This window comes from Cricetulus griseus, chromosome 2 (assembly GCF_003668045.3).
Source record: "Cricetulus griseus strain 17A/GY chromosome 2, alternate assembly CriGri-PICRH-1.0, whole genome shotgun sequence".
NCBI classification, from domain to species: Eukaryota; Metazoa; Chordata; class Mammalia; order Rodentia; family Cricetidae; genus Cricetulus; species Cricetulus griseus.
The window spans coordinates 148,588,310-148,608,981 of record NC_048595.1 but is presented as its reverse complement, the minus strand read 5'-3'; the positions used below and the strand labels follow the sequence as shown (position 1 = coordinate 148,608,981).

General features: G+C 36.7%; 1 protein-coding gene across 4 annotated transcripts in view; it reads left to right on the top strand.

Moving 5' to 3' along the window:
- CUNH8orf34 (chromosome unknown C8orf34 homolog) overlaps nt 1–13,754 on the top strand; it is a 392,051-nt gene extending 378,297 nt beyond the window's left edge. For all 4 annotated transcript variants that reach the window (XM_035440010.1, XM_035440008.1, XM_035440009.1 and 1 more), the window contains 2 exons: nt 11,482–11,538; nt 13,711–13,754. In XM_035440010.1, the coding sequence (XP_035295901.1) occupies nt 11,482–11,538; nt 13,711–13,754 (101 nt within the window). The remainder of the gene's footprint in view (nt 1–11,481; nt 11,539–13,710) is intronic.
- The last annotated feature ends 6,918 nt before the right edge of the window (nt 13,755–20,672 follow it).

Genomic DNA, 20,672 nt, shown 5'->3' with positions numbered 1-20,672 from the left:
TTGATGTGGTGACAAATTTTCAAGAGGGAAAAAGCAATTGCATAATTGTAAATGAAAAAACCAAGTACAACCAGTGTACTGGCACAGATGGTGGAAATATTGTCCATTGTTGGGCTGGAGGAAATGATTCTGATATTCTTCTAAAATATTTATTTAATAAAGTCATTGCACAGTTCTACAGAAACTGGGTCTGCTCTACTGGATTGAGCATGAGTTCCCTTTGAAAAATGTCCATCTATAATTTGTAGACCATACTTCTGTGAGAGCAAATGCTCTAGCTTTTAAAACATGCCCATCAAATCTTATCTCCTCATATTACCTCTTTCAACCAAACAATGGAAAACTTGAGGGCCCCAAATACTGTTTGCTCATTCATGTCACCTCAATTAGTAGCAGAAAAAAAGACCAGATACAAGATCCTCTGGCCAGTTCTGGTGCTGGAACACCCCTACCCTGTACATCAGTTATGACCTCTCCTAATCCCATTTCCAAGGGGTGATTGTGACTCTTTAGATCAGAAGTGAGTGGGTGGGGGCAGAAAATGGAGTCTTAGATTTCTCTATGTGTCTAGGCAGTTCAACTAGAGGGAAAAATCCTTGGATCTACTAACTTACTTCTTTCTATGTAGTCTCCCAAGATTTGGCTGTGAAGTATGTGTAAGATATGTGTGTTAGAGCTCCACAGGTGATTACATCGCCATGTCCAAGATGAAGTACTAATGGGTGAATATAAGATATAAAAGGGTAGAAAATATGTGTACAATAACATTGGAAGGTCTAGGATCCCAAAAGATAATTATCTCAATGGTGATTTAGGTCAGACAGGTATCGGAGTTTCAAAATACTATGAACTCCTGGAATTACCATAATATTAGGGTGGTGGCATCACAAATAAGGACTAGAAATTATACTATACATGTCGCAGGGGTTAAAGGAGTTAGGACTCTGGTGTTTTGTAATAATTTCAAGGTTATATGAGTTATTTTCACACTACAAGCATTTATAAATGAAAAGACTTGCACAATGAAAAGAAGCTAATAATATCATAATAAAAATAGTGAACAAAAGATAGAGCTACAAAGATGAGCTCTCACAGGGAAAACAGCTCAAACTTTACAGCAAACAATAGCAGGCTGTTTATGAATATTAAATAAATTTTGGTAATAATTTATTCTCACTTTTTTGCTTTCAATTTTCTATACTCTTTAGAAAATAATAAAGCTAACTGGTAGATAAGACAATTTCTTGAGATGATAGTTTCTAAGTTGCCTGCGTAACAAATGAAGTGAGACCAAAGACTTCATTTCAAAACTTAACATTGGGCCACATAGCTTCTATTTTCAGTTTAGGAAATCCAACTTACTCTTCTACTTATTAAAGATCCATCTTAAAATGTTTGCTATATTTACATATCTATTATCTTAAAATGTTTGCTATAGTTACATATCTAGCATGCCAAACATAGAGGATTTATCTCTTTTTGTTTTGTTTTGTTTTGTTTTTCAACTAAACAAGTATCTTTATTGGCAAAAGATAAAGGTGAATGTTGGGGGCTTTGAAGTAGTTACAGCCAATTATCTGTTGAAAGAAAGTGATTCCAATGTCAAATTGCAAGTCTCTACCATACACCTTAGCATTACTTTGGTAAGGAAGTTTTTTTTTTTCCAGTTTGTAGAGGACAAATGCCTATGAGTAACAAACATAGTTTTCTTATGTATCCAGTCCTATCCAGGGCTGTGATGAGATTCTCATATTATGAGATATTAATTCTTAAAGCCCTAGAAAAACTAAAGGCAACTTTTAATAATATATAGAACTTAACTTCACCAACTACACTAGTCTTAAGTATAACAGAAAAATGTGTCATATTTCTCAACCATCTATAACTTTATGAGTTATAAACTACATGCTTCCCTTATTCAAACCTCTGGGCCAGTTTTACTGTTGTTAAGAGTCATCAGAAAGGATGCATTTAAATTTAGAAGACTGAAACGTTATTTTGCAAGTTCTTTGGGCTAGAGTCTTTTATGGAATTGGATTTCCTAAACTAAAAATAGGAGCTATATGGTCAAATGTTTTTTTTACAAGAAATCAAAGTTATAAATGAATAACACATGTTTAATCCTTTACCAAACAGTTTTTGTTTGTCTTGGAATATTCTTATCTTTGTGCTAGTTGTGACATAAAACTACAAAATAGTGACAATGAAGTGGAAATAAAATTTGGTTCATTTGCTAGCATTGATGAGCATACTTTTGGGACCGTCTTTCCCATCAGATGGAGCACATTTTCACAAATGTGAGCAATGCGTTGGATTGTTGGAAGAGAAGCCCATTCCTGGGGAAGAAGCCCATCCCTGGGGCTGTGGATTTTACCCTTGCATTTTTTTTAATTGAAAAGACTTGAGTATATCCACAGCAGCTGAGCTGTCTCAGAATTCTCTCTGGCTCCTTTAGCTGCACTAACTGGCCACATGTGCACAAATCATACACTCTTAGACATGTTTGTCCAAAATTAGAATGTTAGTTAAGATCTTTCAGCATAAATCCTGTGAGCCTGACAGCCCAGATTACCAACTTGGAACAACCATCTCTCTGGACCTTCAAAGTGGACATGTGTATGTTGAGGGTCATCCATGTACTTGGCTTTATGGAAGGGAGATGCAGAAAGAGGTTAGATTATTTATTGTCTCCTTTCTCCACCACTTTGCAAAGCTACAGATACACATCTGCAACATTAGTTACACTGCTTCTTAGGAGACAAGCACTAAAACAATCAAATGAGGAAACCCAAAGTGAATAGCAGTAACACTGGGTTAGTCTTTTAGCAGAGCTGAATTCATTGACTTAAGGGAAAGAGTGAATACGTAATGGAATTATCAACTAGATACAAAAATCTTACACAAATTGATGACAATACAAATCCTGTCACATATAAATGATAATAACAAACCAGCAGTGCATAACCAGATTAAAGCTGAAAAATTAGTCAATAAAATCAGTTATACTAAAATGTTCAATTTATTTGAAATGTAAGAAAAAATAATTTGGAAAAGTTTGTAAAAATACCTTCACCAAACTAAAAAGTGCAATATTGAAACCTGCCCTATTTACATCATGGGGGAGAACAAAATTTGCACTGTAACTAGGAAAATATAAACTAATGGAGCACAAACACACTCCTGGTGTAACATACAGAAAAATCAAGAAATACTTAGTATAAGAGAATAGTAGTCTCATACCCAGTCAACAGAGTGCTATTTATCAACAAGGGTGGTAGGTAATGCATATTTATGTCATCATTTTTATTACTGAAGTATACATTATTTTGTATTTTTCTGCATCTGTGTTTACATTTCAGAATTCAGAAAAACAGTACTACAATGTTTTTCACTTTCTAGATAGCTTAAAACATTTTGTGCTTTGCTTTTGAACATGATTGACTTACTAGCATGCATTGTTTTGTTTTTTAAATTATATATATATATATATATATATATATATATATATATATGTGTGTGTGTGTATGTGTGTGTCTGCCTATGTGTATGACAGATGACTGAGGTGCCTACAGAGGACAACAAAGGGCATCAGACACAGACAGCTATGAGCCACCTGACTTGGTTGCTGGGAATGAGAACCTCAGGTTCTATGCAAGAGCAATATCCACTCTTGACAACTGAGCTATTTCTCCAACTTCTGTTAAGTCATTTCTCTACAGAATTTTGTTTAGCAGCAAATAAAAGCTTTTGCCCTGTACCAAAAGCCATTGAGAAGCATCTTCAGAGCATACGCACTTGCACTGACTCTAGTTTCCTTCACATCTGAAATCTAACAGAAGCATGCTTCATCACACATCAATTGTCCCAAGCTGTGTTGTCATTTAAAATAAGTTGTTGAGGTTTCACAAGAATGAAATTCTCCCTTTATCAACTATATATATGTTTATCTTTTCTCCTCAAGGAAAAATATGACTGAGGACTGATATCATATAGTACTTGTTCTTAACTTTCCCCAGGATCTTGGCTAGCAATGTAAAACCTAAGAGCTTTAAGCTATGCTTTTATGAACCAAATTCGCTGTACAAAATTAGAAATCATTTAATTACAGTAATTCTTCCATCAGTTAATATGTTAAATGGCCCTGTTGTTATTTTCACATATATTCAAGAAAAATAATGAGATTGAACTGGGGTATTTTGTCTAAGCAAACTTCACTAATGTCTTTCAGTTGGGAGATAAACCAAATTAATATAACCAACAAGGTCCAGCAGAGAGAATTCCTTGCTTGCCTTCATTCACGACTGAGTCTAATTATCAGCAAACTTACATGTCAGTAGAAGATGGAAAGCACCACTGTAATATGGACCACAAATCTGAGCTTTCTTGTAGAAAGTTGGGAGCTGGGTATCAGTTACACAACATACAACATACATCTTGAAAGAAAATAGAATGATTCTGCCACCAGAGGCTGGCCTTGCTGGTTTTCAGCTGTTCTTCATTTCAGACCTGTGGGTTTTAAAGTGAAGTGTTCCCTTGATAATTAAGTCTTTTTTCATACTGTGTCTATTTTTATGTGACTGTCTTAAAGCATTTGATATGTGTTGAAGGTGCATGGGTGATCCAGGATGTGAGTCGTTTCAGACAAGTGTTTACAAGCAGCACATTCCTAAACAACAATAAGGAAAATCTATTCTGACACTGGGTATAGTTTTCTTTATGTGTCCACTGTGTGTTGTTGGCTGCTTTGGATGGGTAGATATTCCATATCATTGTTGACTATTTGGACAAGTGTATTCATCACCATGAGATACCTGTTAAAACCTCCTATGGTGGATATGGATTTATTCTCTCTTTATTTATGTTAATTATTCATTTGTCTTTTAAATTTCAGTGTTAATAAGATTACATAAATTTAGAAGTACACTTTCCTGGTGAATTAGAAATTTTAAGAAAATGCAACTACTTATCCTTAGCAATAAGTGTACATTAATTTGTACATCATCTGATATTACCAATATTTTGGTTGGTGTTGGTATAAATGTTTTTTCCTCCTTTAACCTTAAAGGAATTTTGTATTTATGTGTAATAGATAAGTCTATTAAAAAGGAAACAGTATTGAAATCAGTGTGGCTGTTACTAACAAAGCTAGATATAAGTCTACCATATGATCCAGCTCTACCACATCTAGGCATACTCTTGATATTCTACTACAGAGATACTTGCTTATAGAGCTTACTGATATTCATGCACAATCAGTAGAAAATGGAAACAGTCTAGGTGTCCATCAGCTAATTTGATTTAACCATTGCTCCACAAGATAGAACAAATGCCTTGTATCATTAACTGAGCCAAACTCCCATGATTAACTAAGTCAAAAGCCCTTGGAGAGTACCTAGCAGCTTGAAGTGATAAAGAAATTTCTCTCTTTAGTCAAAAGCACATTCCTAGAGCAAGCAATAAGGAGCTGAGCTGTTTACCATGACAACACAAGGGTCCAAGGCCATAGTAGCAAAACTATGTCCTGACAGGGAGGGCACAGTGCCCAATGGCATTTTCAAGACACAGTTCTATTGTTAGCAGACTGGCAAGTGAGGAGTTGGCATGCTTTTCTTAGGATCCTTGGTTGGACATCTGCAACTCTGACCTTGTACATAACTGTAAGCTTTCAAACTGCCGATCTATTTACAAAAGGCCTTCAGCCTAGTTTGAACTGGCTCTGAGGTGACAGTGAGCTAAATGTGTGCAGTAATCCTGAGCAAGAGAACAAATCAGGTTGTTAAGAGTCCACAGTCCTTGTGGGACCAATAGATCCAGTTATGTATTCTATATATCAAATCTATGTAACTAAATGAAAAGTCATCTTCCAGACCATCTACAGATATATATGCCCAGTAAACAATTCACACACTTTAGTGCTGTGGGAAAATCCACAAGCTGTAATGTGAGGGAATGAGCTCTTCCCACAAGAATCTGCATTACGGGACAACTGACACATTCAGAAGGCAATATTCCTTATCATCTTTCAGATAAGGTTGATATATGCATCTCTGGTGACAATATTCCTCATTGCCTTGCTAAATGAGGCATGTCCTTCAAGAGATGCACAATCTCTGATGGATTGATACCTGAAGTGTGAACTGAACTCTTACTGCAAAATTCTGTGGTCCTTAGCAGTAACTTACACAATGGAGTATTACTCAGCTGTTAAAAAAAAATGGTATCATGAAATTGGTGGGTAAAAAGATAGAACTAGAAAAAAATCATCCGGAGTGAGGTAACCCAGACACAGAAATAGAAACATAGTATGTACTCCTTATAAGTAGACATTAGCTGCAAAGTAAAGGATAATCATGAAACAACCCACAACCCCAGAGAGGCTAGGTGACATGGAGGGCCGAAATGGGGATTCGTGGATTTCCCTGGGAAAGGGAAATAGAAGAGACCTCCTGGTTAGACAGGGGGTTGGTGTGAATGGGAACTTGAGGGATCTTGTTAGGGAGTAAATGGAGGAAGGAGTACTGGAAGAGATGTCTTGATATGGGGTCATACGAAGGTCAGGCAGAAGCCTGGTACAAGTGAAATTCCCACTAATCTACAAAGATGATTAGTCCCAGTTGAGACTCCTAGTAGCAGTGGACAGGTAGCCTGAACTGGCTATCTCCTAGAATCAGACAGGTAACTACCCCAATTGTCATTAGAGAGCCTTTATCCAGTTACTGATTGAAACATGCAGAAATCCACAGTCAAACACTGGGCTAAGCTCTGGGAATCCTGTTGAAGAGAGGAAGAAGGAGTCTATGAGCCCAGGAGGTCAAGGACATCACAAGGGAACCTACAAAAACAACTGACCTGAACTCATAGGAGCTCACAGAGTCTTAACTGACAGCTAGCTAGCCTTCATGGGATGGTTGTGTAGCTTGGTCTATTTGTGGAACTCCTAGCAATGGGAGCAAGACCTGACTCTAATGCTTTGGCTGGCTCTTGGGAATCTATTCTTCATACTGGGTTGACTTGCCCAGTCTTAATGAAAGGGGAGGAGTTTAGTCTTACCGAGGCCTGCCCCTTTCTGAACAGAAACAGAGGAGGAGTGCATGGGCGGGGGGGGGGGGGGGGGAGCCAAGGGGAGGAAAGTGGGAGAGAATGGGAGGAAAGGAAGGAGGAGAAACTGGTCAGGATGTAAAATAAATGAATAAATTTAGTTAAAAATGCTAAAAGTAAAATGCCCATATAACCTAGTTTATACCACTCCAAAGGACTCCATATCTTATTACAGACATATTGCACACCCATGTTTATAGCTACTCTATTCACCACAGCTAGGAAATGGAACCAGCCTAATGTCCATCTGATGAATGGATAATGGAAATGTGGTACATATACACAATGTAATTTTATCCAACAGTAAATAAAGGTGAACTTTGTAAGAAATAGATGAACTGAAAACAAAATACTGACTAAATAATCCAAGCCCAGAAAGACAAATACTCCACGTTCTTGTTCATATGCAGATACTAGCTGTAAATCCTTGATGTGCTTATCTTGGAGTTGCTGCAGAGGCTGGAGTGATACAAGAATAGAAAAATGAAGCATAATAAATCTTTATTTTTGAACGAGTCACCAAGTATTTTGATAGACACTTAATTTAACAGAAAATTAGTAAAACATAACATAAAGTAGACTCACAGAATATATTTGAAGAGTATATTTAACACTAAAGCATTCCATTTTACCTTAAAGTCTTTGACATTTTAGGGTTTTTTTTTTAAATCATATACACCTTTTAAAAGAAGGAAGATGCCAGAAAACTGACACTTACTAAACTTTAGTTGCTGTATGTCATATAAAATCTCCTTTAATCCTGCCAGAACCTTAATGTGTGTGGTGGTTTGGATAAGAATGGCATCCCTTGGCTGATATGTTTGAATATTTAGTCTCCAGTTAGAGGAACAGTTTGGGAAGGATTGGGAGGTATGTCTTGCTAGAGGATGTGAGTAACTAGGGTTGGCTTTGAGATTTCTAAACCCCACATCATTCCATGAGCTCCTTCCACCCTCCGCCTCTTGCTTCTTATTAAGATGCAAGCTCTCAGCTACTACTCCAGTGCCAAGCCTGATGGCCTGTCACCATGCTTGCAAAATAATGGTCATGGACACTACCAACCTCTGGAACCTTAAACCCCAAATGAAATAAGTGGCCTTGGTCATGGTGTCCTTTCACAGCAGTAAAAAAAAAAAAGTAACCAAGACAGTGTGTATTATTATTCTAGTCTTGTAAACTAAGCTTTTAGAAATATTCTCTTCACAAGAATACCAGGTTAACAATTTGCATCCTAACCTAATCTGAGGTCATGTGCTCTACTCGGGAATCTCTCTACCTCTATGCCATCTGCTATTATTCCTTTTCTCATTTCTGTGACAAAATACCTGACAAGAAGCAATTTAAAGTTGAAAAGGTTTATTTTACTTTGTGGTTTTTTGGGGGAGGGGCTGGGAGTAGGGGGTACAGTTTATCATCAAAGTAAAGGCATCATGGAATTCACTGAGACAAGAGCATAGGGCTGGGACTCCTCAAATTACCACAGTCCAGGAAACAGAGACAAGTCAGGAAGTGGAATGAGACCATAAAACCTTAAAATCCAAATAACCCCGATGTACTTCCTCCCATTAGACTCTACCTCCTCAAGATTCTACAGACTCTGGGAACATTGCAACCCACCAGCTAGGGGATAAAAATGTCCAACCATATGTACTCATGAAGGGCATTTCACATTCAAATAATAACAGAAGCTAAAAAAAACTATCATGTGAAAGAAATATGAATATACACACATAAAGGGAAGAATTATTCCACTATGTACTTGTGCAGCATAGAGAAAGCACAAGAAAATAAGTAAACCAACAGAGAAAGACACAGAGACACTAATACATTTAGGCAACAAATCTGGTTTTAATAGAAACTTCAACTTGACTTCATTATATTTATATTGTGTTCCAAATTATTATCTATGAGCAAAGTCATCCAGAAAATTAAGGGAGGCATATATGATAAACATAAAAATTAGGTATTTGACAGAATAAAATAAATACTGCTTAGTAATTACATCAGGCATGTCTTCAGTCTCAATGTAAGCTATTAGAAGTAGAACAACTGTTCAAAACATGCTGCCAAATTCCTTCAAAATGATTTGTTTTGAAATGTTGACTAAATATCTCAGAACTGTATATCATCTTTAGTATAATCAAACATTGTTCAGACTGAAGATGTGGCTTTTCTTTGTATTCTGAGACATAAATTATATGTGATGCTCTCTTTTATACTACAGCACAGGGAATTATCCATTGTTAGTAATTAAAATGATTTTTTAAAGTTTTTACCATTTATAGATAACTCAATTGTTGCTTTTATCTATTTAAAAATTTCACTGGGAAAAACTTAAGTCTTCATACTCCTACTTTGCATTATATATATTCATTAACTATTTACTTAATAGATATATGTGCATTGGCAATTAACATGTCTAGTACACAAATTTAATGAGACATTGAATGATTACTTCTTAGCACCTTCAACGTCTCAGGCTTTAAAAAGCATTCACACCTGAGGTAGACTTTGGGGAGCCCCTTTTGAGGGCCTTTCCCTGCCTGGGGAGTGGGGGGAGGATGGCTAGGGGCAGGTGGGATGTTGGGTTGGAGGGGAGGGAGAGGGAGAAGGGATTGACATCTGAAGAAAGCTTGTTCCTAATTTGAACTAATAAAATAAAAAAATGAAAAAAAAGCATTCACACCTGAATACGTCATGGTTTTATCTAAACCTACAATGTGGAAGATTTCTAAAAATATACCACATCCTTCAGCAGTACCCATTATCCAATTCTGATATAAGTCCCATTTTCAGTCCAAATGTCTTTTATACCTAAAATTAAATGAGTTTTAAAACTACAAAAATGCTACATACCCATTCTTAGTGAGACTTCAGAGATGTTTTACTTATTGCCATCCTTTGCGAATGATGAGAAATGTTAATTTGCTTATGATCATACACATCAGGAGATTTGAACTATAGTCTGGTGAAAACATAATCCATGCTTTTCCAAGTTCACTAATGAATTATGTGAAATGACAGAATGTCAATGTTTTCTGCATTCTAGTTGAAGCAGCTTTGCCAATGGATGTGCAATAAAATTACTTTTATTTTACATACAGATATTTCTAGTGAGTATGTGTATGGGTGCATATGTACGTATGAATATGTGTGTATATATGGGTATGTGTGAGGAATCCCAAGGTTAACATCTTTTGCAGTCACTATCCACCTTATTTATTGAGTCAGGGCCTCTCACTCCAATCCAAAATTCATGTATTCAGCTAATATAAAAAAGCCAGCTTGCTGCGGGAATCTCCCTTATATCACCTACATTGGGCTAGGATTGTGGCTGGGCCATTATGTCCATTTAGCATTTACATGGGTGCTGAGGATCCAAACTCTGGCCCTCGTTATAGCACAGCAAGTATTTTCTCCATTGACATATCACCATAGCCTTTAATAGAATTCTTTACAATTAATAATCCATGAAAAGATATTTTTGAATATTTTGATTAATTTTAATTTAATCCTTTTACTGTGGTAGTACTTCTAAGGAATTTAATACACAGTTGGGCATTTTGATTCTTCAAAAAAAAGTTGTAGTATAATGCTGTCCAAATTCTTAGAGAAATGAACTATTTGGTTGGTAGATCATCTCTATTAAACCTAGGACAAGCATTCCTGGAAATGAGGAGGGGTAGGATTTGGGGGAGTTGTAATTTTTCCACTTTATTTCTCTTTAAAACATGTGGATTTATCTTCTTTAATTTCATTTTATCATCTGCTTTTCCTTCATTTCCTCCCCCCATCACACATACTTTTTGAAATAAAATAACCATACCCATCATTCCAACAGGCACTACTTTGTTCTCCCTTTAGATATTAACTCAGTCTGCCCTTCTGCCACCTGACTTCATTTAGTGAATGCAATATTATGTACCTTTTGTTATAAATATGGTGTATATGTTTATCTACACTATCATGTAAATCACCAGCTTCAGGACAATGACTTTTTGTACATTTTTTAGTATAATAATATGATACATATAGTTATACAATTGCCCTTCTGTCTAACTCACATTGAGCCTTATAATTGTGACTGCAATATAGTTTCGAGGGGTCTTCCTAGTGTTCACATCTCTTCCAAGAATACAATCTAGGGAGGAATTTTCCTTTATACATTATTTAAAAATGAACAAAACTTTAAAATTGAAAGAGATTGGATTACAGAACAATAAGCTACATACTGACAAACAGTTAGCATGCAGCCATCATGCTGTACATACTGAAAGTTTGAAATTAATTGTGATTAGTTTTCTCAATGGATGGGTGAAGCCAACAGAAAATTGTATTTTTGTCTACACCCAGTGTATTACCTCTTTCTTCTCAATTGTACAGGTACTGCTGATCTTCTTTGTGTCCCATGCTCTTCTTGTCCTACCCTGATCTACTCTGGTATGTTTGCTCAGGGCACTTAATACCAACAGCAGGTAACTGTAGTATTCTCTGTAACTGCTCATAGCTTAGATTGTTTAAAATACACATTGCTCCTCACTTCATGAGAAAAAAGTCTATGTCAAGTACTCTTCCCTCCCCTCCCATTCCTTCCCCTCTCTTCCTCCCCTCTTGCCCTTTCCCTTCCCTCTCTTCCCTTCCCTTGCTTTGCTCTCCTTTGCCTTCCCTCTCAGTCCCTCCATTCTTTGTCCTTGGATGAACCAATAACTTCTAGAATCTAGATCTAGAATCTAGATAGACACAAGCTGAAAAACGTACTTCCCAACTGTGTGAGACTCTGTGGTGCTGCTATTATCTCCTGGAGTTTCAGAATCTCAGAAAGCCAAACACTGCATCTATGAAGTTATCCATACATACCAGATTTTAAAAGAAGAATACAAAATTCAGAAATATCTTCTTTCCACATATCTCAGAGAGAAGCAAACAAGTTATGTTTTTCCTTTGTATCTAATGAGACACAAAATATCAAAACTAGAAAATTTGCAATATTCTACCCCTCTCCTCACCCATGAATGACCTCTCAATACCACTTAACATGTGGCCATCCAGAGTCACTGTGGATCCTAGAAAAGGGAGTTCTGTCTCTAAATCATTACTCATTTGTTTTTGTTCTGCCCTAGCCATTCATTGACCTATGAATTCCATATTAGGAAATCACTTGAAGAAAATCTTTTCAATGCATTTTTATATGGCTATCATAATAATATGTTAATCTCCATATGTTTTAAATAAAACATGAAAATATATACTATAAAACAGAGAAATGGTTTTATAGTAGATATGGAAAGCATATAAAAGTAGAACAATCTAGTTTCAAACAACAGAAGTTAATTTTAAAATTATACATTTTATGTACTAGAGAACTGCGATTCATTAGGAAGCATCAGATATACATTAACTGAACATTTTCATATGTACACATACACACACATGCATATATATACACACACATACACACATTCTGATCCTTCTGATTCTTATGTGCAAGTTTTCCCCCAATATTTTTATTAAAAAAGATCAATCATAAGAAAGAATATTAGATGTAAACTAATTTTTGTTATGTATAAGATACAGGCACATATGCAATAAATTCATATTTATTGAATATATACTAGATGGTTATAAACTAAAATGTCATTGATGACTGTATTTTTGTAGTGTAATTGTTTTTATTTCCCTATATTTCCATAAAGAATAGATATAATATAAATTATAAAAATCCTTAAAACCTTTTGTTTGAAAATGTGTTTTAAAAACCCTGTCCTTTCTTGCTCTAAGCTCTGAGCTCCCCCCCACCCTCCAGACCTCTTCTATGTGGTTACGTCTATTTGTACCTTTCTTCCACAGAATGACTTTACTGTTTGGTCTACAACTATCCTGGCCCTGTTGCTTTTTAAATGTTCTTTGCATAACGTATAAGCTCTTCAATTCAAGAGCTTCTAAAAACACTGTCATTCTGGTCATTCATATCAATAAATATATTTGAAAAACTCCAGAAAATAGCACAAAATAGTTGTGGTGATATGGCGGATAGTATAGCTTACCAACAAGGATCTTAAGTGAAACAAAATATGGAAAGGACATACAGTGGATGATTATCTTGCCAAAATTCTGACTACTAAGCATCATTAGGATAAGTGCATGCACCTGAAAATTTTAATCAAGAACCTAGAGAGAGTTATATTTAAGGGTGATAGGAATTAGTTCAATAAATGAGTTAGCTGGACTTGATTGGAGCAAATAATTAATTCTGGATAAAGAAGAAATATGCAAAAAATGGAGGAGTCCCCTCTTCCTGTTTTCTCTCATCTTTCCTCCCTTTGTTCCTTCTATCTCATTAAATAACTATTTATTAAGCAATTTGCTGTATGCAAAGTATTCTTTCAAGCTCTTCCACAATAACATTCTGATTAGGATTTCATGAAGATACCAAAATTCTAAATACTATTAAAAACATTATTAATATAGGTAAGATCAATGTCAATTAATATAGGTAAGATCGTTGACATGGCCAAAGTTCATACAATAGAAGTCCCAACCTCTCCTTTTGATATTCAGCTCTATCGCTGCATTGTTGAATGTATTTTCATTTATTTCTTTTCTCTTCTACAGGTCTGTCTGTGAAACAGGCAAAGGACATTTCAAGTGGTCCTTAAGGAGACTGTAGCTGACTTACTCCTTACATATGGTCCCAATTTGATGTACTATATGTAATCTCTAATGAAATGTTATTTTTCTAATATAAACAATAAACAAAGCACTCATGTACTGAGGGTATGTATCTGTCTACAGTCAAGGAACAGTAATTCAGGAAAAGTGGTCTAGTGGTCATGGAATCTGATATCTTTTGATCTGATCAATATCTTTGGTTTATGTTTCCTTATATGTAGTTATTCAAGTTAATGTTTGATATATTAAATATTGCCTGACTCAACTATTTAAAATTTTCTGTATCTTCACTAGGGTTTCTACCACTATTTTTATAGTAGCAACTCATCTTTTGGATTGGTAAACATTACACTTGCCCACATTTGCTAAGATACACAACTAGTCAGAAATTAACTGTGTAGCATTACCAAGCAGATGTAAACTCTGCAACAGGAAGAAATGTTCTCTTTACCACTACCCTGATAGGGTTATATCCCTGTTCCTATTAAAACATGACTGTTATTAGAACAAAACAAAACAATAAATCATGAAATGCATGACCTCTGAGCACATACAAGGAAAATCAATGATCATTTATGCAATTATTGAGCCACATTGATACTATTCAGTTTAAATTTGATGATTGCTTACTTTTAGAATATGCTACATGTTGACTCTAAATGAATAGATTTCAGTCCATCTATTGACTATATCTGCTATCTTTTATCTTATTTGTCTTAATGCAATGCAATGAGTTAAGGCTAAATTATAAAATTCTTGGTACAGCTATAAAAGAAACAATTGCTAAAGTTTGCTAAAGACTAGAAAATATCTAAGGAACAAACAAGCAATTTCCAACTTTAAGTCATGTTCATGAATGTAAATAACAAAATTTTAAGTGATATAAAAATTTTCTTACATTATTGTTTTTGTATGATGAAACTAAGTTTAGTAAGAAGTACTTTTATAGACGGAAATAAATTAAAGGTTTGCTATTAATTTCTATTCATGGATGTGAAAAAGCAACTGAGTATAGTCAGCTTAAAGGGGAACAAGTTTATTTTGGCCCATGTTTTTGCAGGTTTCAGAGCATGCTCTACTGGCTCCTTTGCTGCTGGCTTATGGCAAAGCAGATTGCCATGGCAGAGGGAGTATGAGATAAGAGCTCACTTCGTGAAGGTTTAGAAGCACAGAGAGTGAGAGGCAGGAACAAAATATAACTTCTAGTTACCCAATTCCTCCACCCAGGCCCAGCATTATAGCTTCCACAACATTCTGATAACCCATTCTACTGTGGCTTCATCAACAGATTAGCCCATTGGTCCAATAGCTTAACTTCCAATCACTTCTCTAGAATCTCAACTCTGAAAATATAATTGGGGAGGGGAATTATATTTTAGAGAGGGGAAAATTTTGACCAAATTATAACAGCAGAGAAAATAGTGAGTTTTTAAGCAGAAAGCAAGAAAGCAGGAGATTAAGTTTATAGGATCCAGGTATTTCATATTAAAAATCTGCATCATGAAATGAAGCTTCAAAAAATTCAACTGAGGATTTAAAATATTCTCCTTGCTACACAGTTTATTTCTTTAAAACAAGTCACCAATAATGTGTTTATCTGAGCCATGTTCTCCTGCAACAACGGCCTCTTAATCTCGCATGCAATCTAACCTGTGACAATCGCATGCACCAGGATGTAAGAATGGATCTCACTGAATGCACAGTGGAAGATGGGCCAAGCCATTCGCTAAACAAAAGGTAAGGACACATCCTAACCAAGAACCAGCTGCTGCAAGTGAAAGAGTCTAGTTTGGGTCAAATGCCAAACCCAACTCCAATTGTACAGGAGTGGGGGAGTGTTGTCAAGGAAGAATGAGTGAGAATAATTGGGGAGGGTTGAAGGTTAAAGTAGAGTCAAGGAAGTGGAAATTTACAAAAAAAATAGGGAATGGAAAAGGGTGGTTGTTCCAGCTGAAACTCACCTGACTTTGCTCATAGGTGTTCCAAAGTCACATGTCTAACCTGTGACAGAGACAGGCAGACAGGGGCTCTGTCCCTGGATCTGTCAAGAGCCCCATAAGTCAAACATATAATGGTAGAAGATATAAGAAGTGGACAAGGTTAATGTAGGAAGGTGTTAGGTTAGAAGGAAGTTACAGAAGTTAAGATAAAATCATAAAGTTCTATTATTTTTTAACTCCATGTATGGCAAAAAAAATCTAAATGCAGTTGAGATATCCAAGCAGTAAGTCACCAGAGAAAACTAAAACTATATGCATAGCTTTTCTGTATTTACTGCATGTAGAACTATGTAGCAGAGGTGAGGGAGAGGATAATTGTTGAGTGCTGCCTGCGACCATACCTTGGGCCTGTGATTATAGCTAGGTTATCAGTAGGAAAAGAAGTAGACAAGTACATTGTGCATATGTGCTGGGACCTTAGATCTGCATTGCTCCGCAGGTATTGGCACCAAAGTGAAGAGTTGAAGGAAGATAGTTTTTGTTTACGTGCATACATGAGCTCACAGGAGACCGGAAGGAGAAAATCCTGATGATCTGGCACTTGCTCTGCCTTTCTTCTTTAGAAAAGGTGATATGTCCTCCTCAGAATGCTGGCTATCAGTCCCTTGTCCCGCTCCAGTGTTCCTTGAACCCATCCCATTTGTCTGATATGCTCTAATCTGAAAACACACATAGTCCATGCATTCATGAGCTAGGTGGCTATGGTGGGTATAACTGGCAAACAATCTGTTGCCTCATATGTTAAGACAAAAACAACAGAATCCTAGGGATCTCCACATGAGGCACGTGTAATTTACATCTCAAGTAATCAATCTGAGGTGTTGGTTCATTTGCAACCTAAAGCACAAAGAGGTTTATTCATCTGAGATACAGAGCAGTTGAGGGGAATTTCAGATCATAATGAAAGAAAACAAACAAAACAATATTTCAAGAGGACAGCATACCAAGATCTAGCATCCAGGACAAGCATGAACAGTCAACCAAATGAAATGGACAGTTGAGTGTGGCTGGATAACGCTATAGAGCTTCCCCAAGTGGTGCAGATGAGGAGTTAATAGCCAAATCATAAGGGCAGTTAAAAGATACATGCCATCCAGAGGGTAAGGAAAACAGGAAAGAGTTTTGATTGAGAAAGAGTATGATTTGCCTTTTGGCAACAGTGGGGAAATTGGTCATAAAGTGAAAAGACTGGGTGAGGAAGGAATGACTAGGACAGTTACAGAATCTATACTAGAGACCAAACTGCACAGATAGGAAAGGAATCTGAGAATTAATTGATTAAAGATGGGGAGAAGGGTCATAGATACCATTCCAATTTCTGGCCAGGACACCTGGTGGTGAAATATGTTAAACGATGTGCAGATGTTCAGATGTTTAGCTTAGCTTGGGCTGTAGCCAAGATTTTAAGTGTCATCATTGTGCAGATGATCAAACAGCATAATAGAAGTGGAGGCAGTATATGATGTCACCTGATGAGTGTCTGTGCAGTGGAAAGAGGACAGACATATGAGGAAAACACTGGGACTTACGAGATTAAAAATGTGATTTCAAAAGTAAATATTTTATGGACACCTCACAGAGTGGGTGGTCCACACACTGTGTCTAGGAAGCAGAAGGTCAAAATCCTTGAACCTCAAGGTCTCTGGTTCCCGTAAGCACAGCTGGATTTCAAGGGAGAGACAAGTGTGGCCTCATTTGTGGAACAACCTTTAGTAGTCTAGTTTAATGAGGCTGCAGAAAATTTCCTGTGGGTGGAGAGAATAAAAACAACTTTATTGGAGAAGAAGAAGACAGCATGTAAGAAATTTAGCATTTCCCTCAATTATTTCCTAAACACGGTGTTGCAAATCTGAGGTCTTTTCAGTCAGTGTGTGCAGACATCTACTTGGAGAGCATCTATTTCCTTATTTCATAACAATGAAAGACAATGACCATCTTGAGGAGCTTAAGAATTAGTCCTTAAATGTCTTTTGGCAATTTGAAATTCTTCTGCTGGGAATTCTCTGTTTAGATCTGTACCCCATTTTTAATTGGATTATTTGGTTTTTGGGTGCCTAGTTTCTTGAGTTATTTATATATTTTGGAGATCAGCCCTTAGTCAGATGTGGGCTTGGTGAAGAACTTTTCCCATTCTGTAGGCTGCTGTTCTACCATTTTGTCTTATTTACTGTGTCCTTTGCCTTACAGAGGCTTCTCAGTTTCAGGTGTCCCATTTATTAATTGTTGATCTCAGTGTCTGTGCTACTGGCGTTATATTTAAGAAGTGGTCTCCTGTGCCAATGTGTTCAAGGCTACTTCCCACTTTCTGTTCTGTAAAGCTCAGTGCAATTGGATTTATGTTGAGGTCTTTGATTCACTTGGACTGGAGTTTTGTGCATGGCTATAGATACATATTTATTTGCATTCTTCTACATGTTAACATCCAGTTATGCCAGCACCATTTGTTGAAGATGCTTTCTTTTTTCCACTGTACAATTTTGGCTTCTTTGTCAAAAATAAGGTATAGGTGTTCATAGGTGTGTGAATTAATGTCAGGATCTTAGGTTCGATTCCATTGATCTACGTGTATATTTTCATGCCAATGCCAACCTGTTTTTATTACTATAGTTCTATAGTATAGATTGAAATCAGGGATAGTGATGCCTCAGGATGTTTCTTTATTGTACAGTGTTGTTTTGGCTGTTCTTGGTTTTTTGTTTTTCCTATGAAGTTGAGTATTATTCTTTCAAGGCCTGTGAAGAATTGTGCTGGGATTTTGATGGGAATTGCATTGGATCTGTGGATTACTTTTGGTAAGATTGCCATTTTTACTATGTTGATCCTACCTATCCAAGAGTGTCAAAGCTCCTTCCATTTTCTGGCATCAAGCCATCAGGCATTTATCCTAGTGCATGAACTGACATTTAGGAGCCAATTCTCTATGTTATGGGGGGAGGGGATTGGTCCTGCCTCAACTTGATATGCCAGACTTTGTTGGCTTCCCATGGGAGGCCTTACCCTTACTGTGGAGGGGTGGGAGGAAGGGAGGGAGGAGGAATTGTGGTTGGTACGTAAAATAAAAGAATTTAAAAAAATATTTACTCTTACTGGCTTATTGTTGTGTAATCTTTATTTACATATTTCTTTACTCTCTCTTTCTCCTCTCTTTCTGTGTGTGTGCATGTACAAAGTCATGTTTGTGTATGTGAGTGTGGGCACACATACACAATAGTACACATGTGGAGGCCAGAGGGCAGCATAGAGTATCAGTCCTCACTTTCTACATTGTTTGAGACAGGATCTCTGATCTACTGATTCATATGGCAGGCTGGCTGATTAGAAAGCTTCCAGGACTTCCCCTGTCTCCACATCCTATCTACTGTAGGAAGCCTGGGATACACAGGATGTTGGGTCTGGGGCACCCGATTCTGGTCCTCAGTTTTGCATGTAAGTTTTTTACCCATTGAGTGCCAGCCCTTCTGTATAGTTATAATTTGCTATATTCTTTATACATCTTTTATGTTTTTAAACTAATTAAGCATAAATCTCTGTTGAGTGTACAGAAAACCACCATCACTAGGCCTAGAGCTCATAGCAGCCCAACCACCTCTTCTTATGTACACATGGAGTTCTTGGTCTCCTGCAGAACCCAGATTTCACACACCAATGACTATCGGTTTGAAATTTTAGTTTCATTGTTCTATAAACTTTTTGTGGTGGTTCTTGTGCCTCTTGTCTTTGAAGTTTACAGACCCTCTAGAAATCTAATATGTAAGCACTCCAGAATTGGTTGGAGCATTTACTGTGTGTAGGAAGAGCCCAAGCCCTCCTTGCAAAGCTGTGGGAAAAAATTGAACCATTGCCTCAAGACAGAAAACACACAGCAATTTTCTTTGAAATGTTGTTCAGCAAATGGAAAGAGGAGTGCACAGACTCTTGGGTGAAATGACCAGTGTATGATTTACAAATGGAGGTTTGAGAAGATTTTCCAACTAATTAAGAAGCTGCTAGATCTAGCACACAGCTTGTCAGCTTTGTATGAAGACCTTTATGATCAGTGGGGATTTGATGAGTGACTGCCCAGCAATTGTATCACTATGTGGATTCTCGGTGAAAAGGGACTATGGTGTTTGCAGAAACTCCATGGTAAACCTTGAAATTTTTAAGAAAAATAACACTGAACTTGCACAGGAAGCTTTCCTGATAGCATAATCAGGATTATTTATCAGTAGTTTCAGCTGGGATATAGAAGTTTATATTTTCATGAAAGAAACAAACATATGTGTATCTTGAATAATGTAAAAGACAAAGTTTTGGTAGTGTTTATATACTCACTATTTGTATTCATGATAAAATACTGTTTAAAGGATCTGTAATGAGTAATATTTTCTACTCTACTGTTTTCTCTGCTTCCTGGACTCTGGGCAGGTTTCTCAGCACCCCTGCAGTTAGTTACATCTCATGACTAGTTCTGATCAATGAGTCACCAGGGGATATGACATACATAAACTCCAAGCCAAGACATTTGGAAGAGATTTGTGGTATACACACTTCTTTCTATTGAATGTTGCAAGGTGATACGGCAGCATTTAAAAATGACCAGACTCATAGCTGTGTGGAGTGGGGTCACAAAACATCAGTAAATGTGCATAAAGAGATCCAGTAGCCTAGGGGAGAATTTTCTTAAGCCTACATTTTTTTTTTCTCAGCTGGAAATCAAGAAGAGATGTCCTTCCATCTTGAAAATTATGCAATGATACTCCATTGCCCACTGGGTTTGGACAATAAAACAAAGGGTCAGAGCTGAAAGTAGTGCTAATGAGTAGATACTGCTGTTGGTAGTGAAAGCATGTGTAGTGATAAGGAGCCACAGAAAAAAAGGATGCCTCATGACATTAAGGAAGCTGTTCTACAGCAGCCCACAAT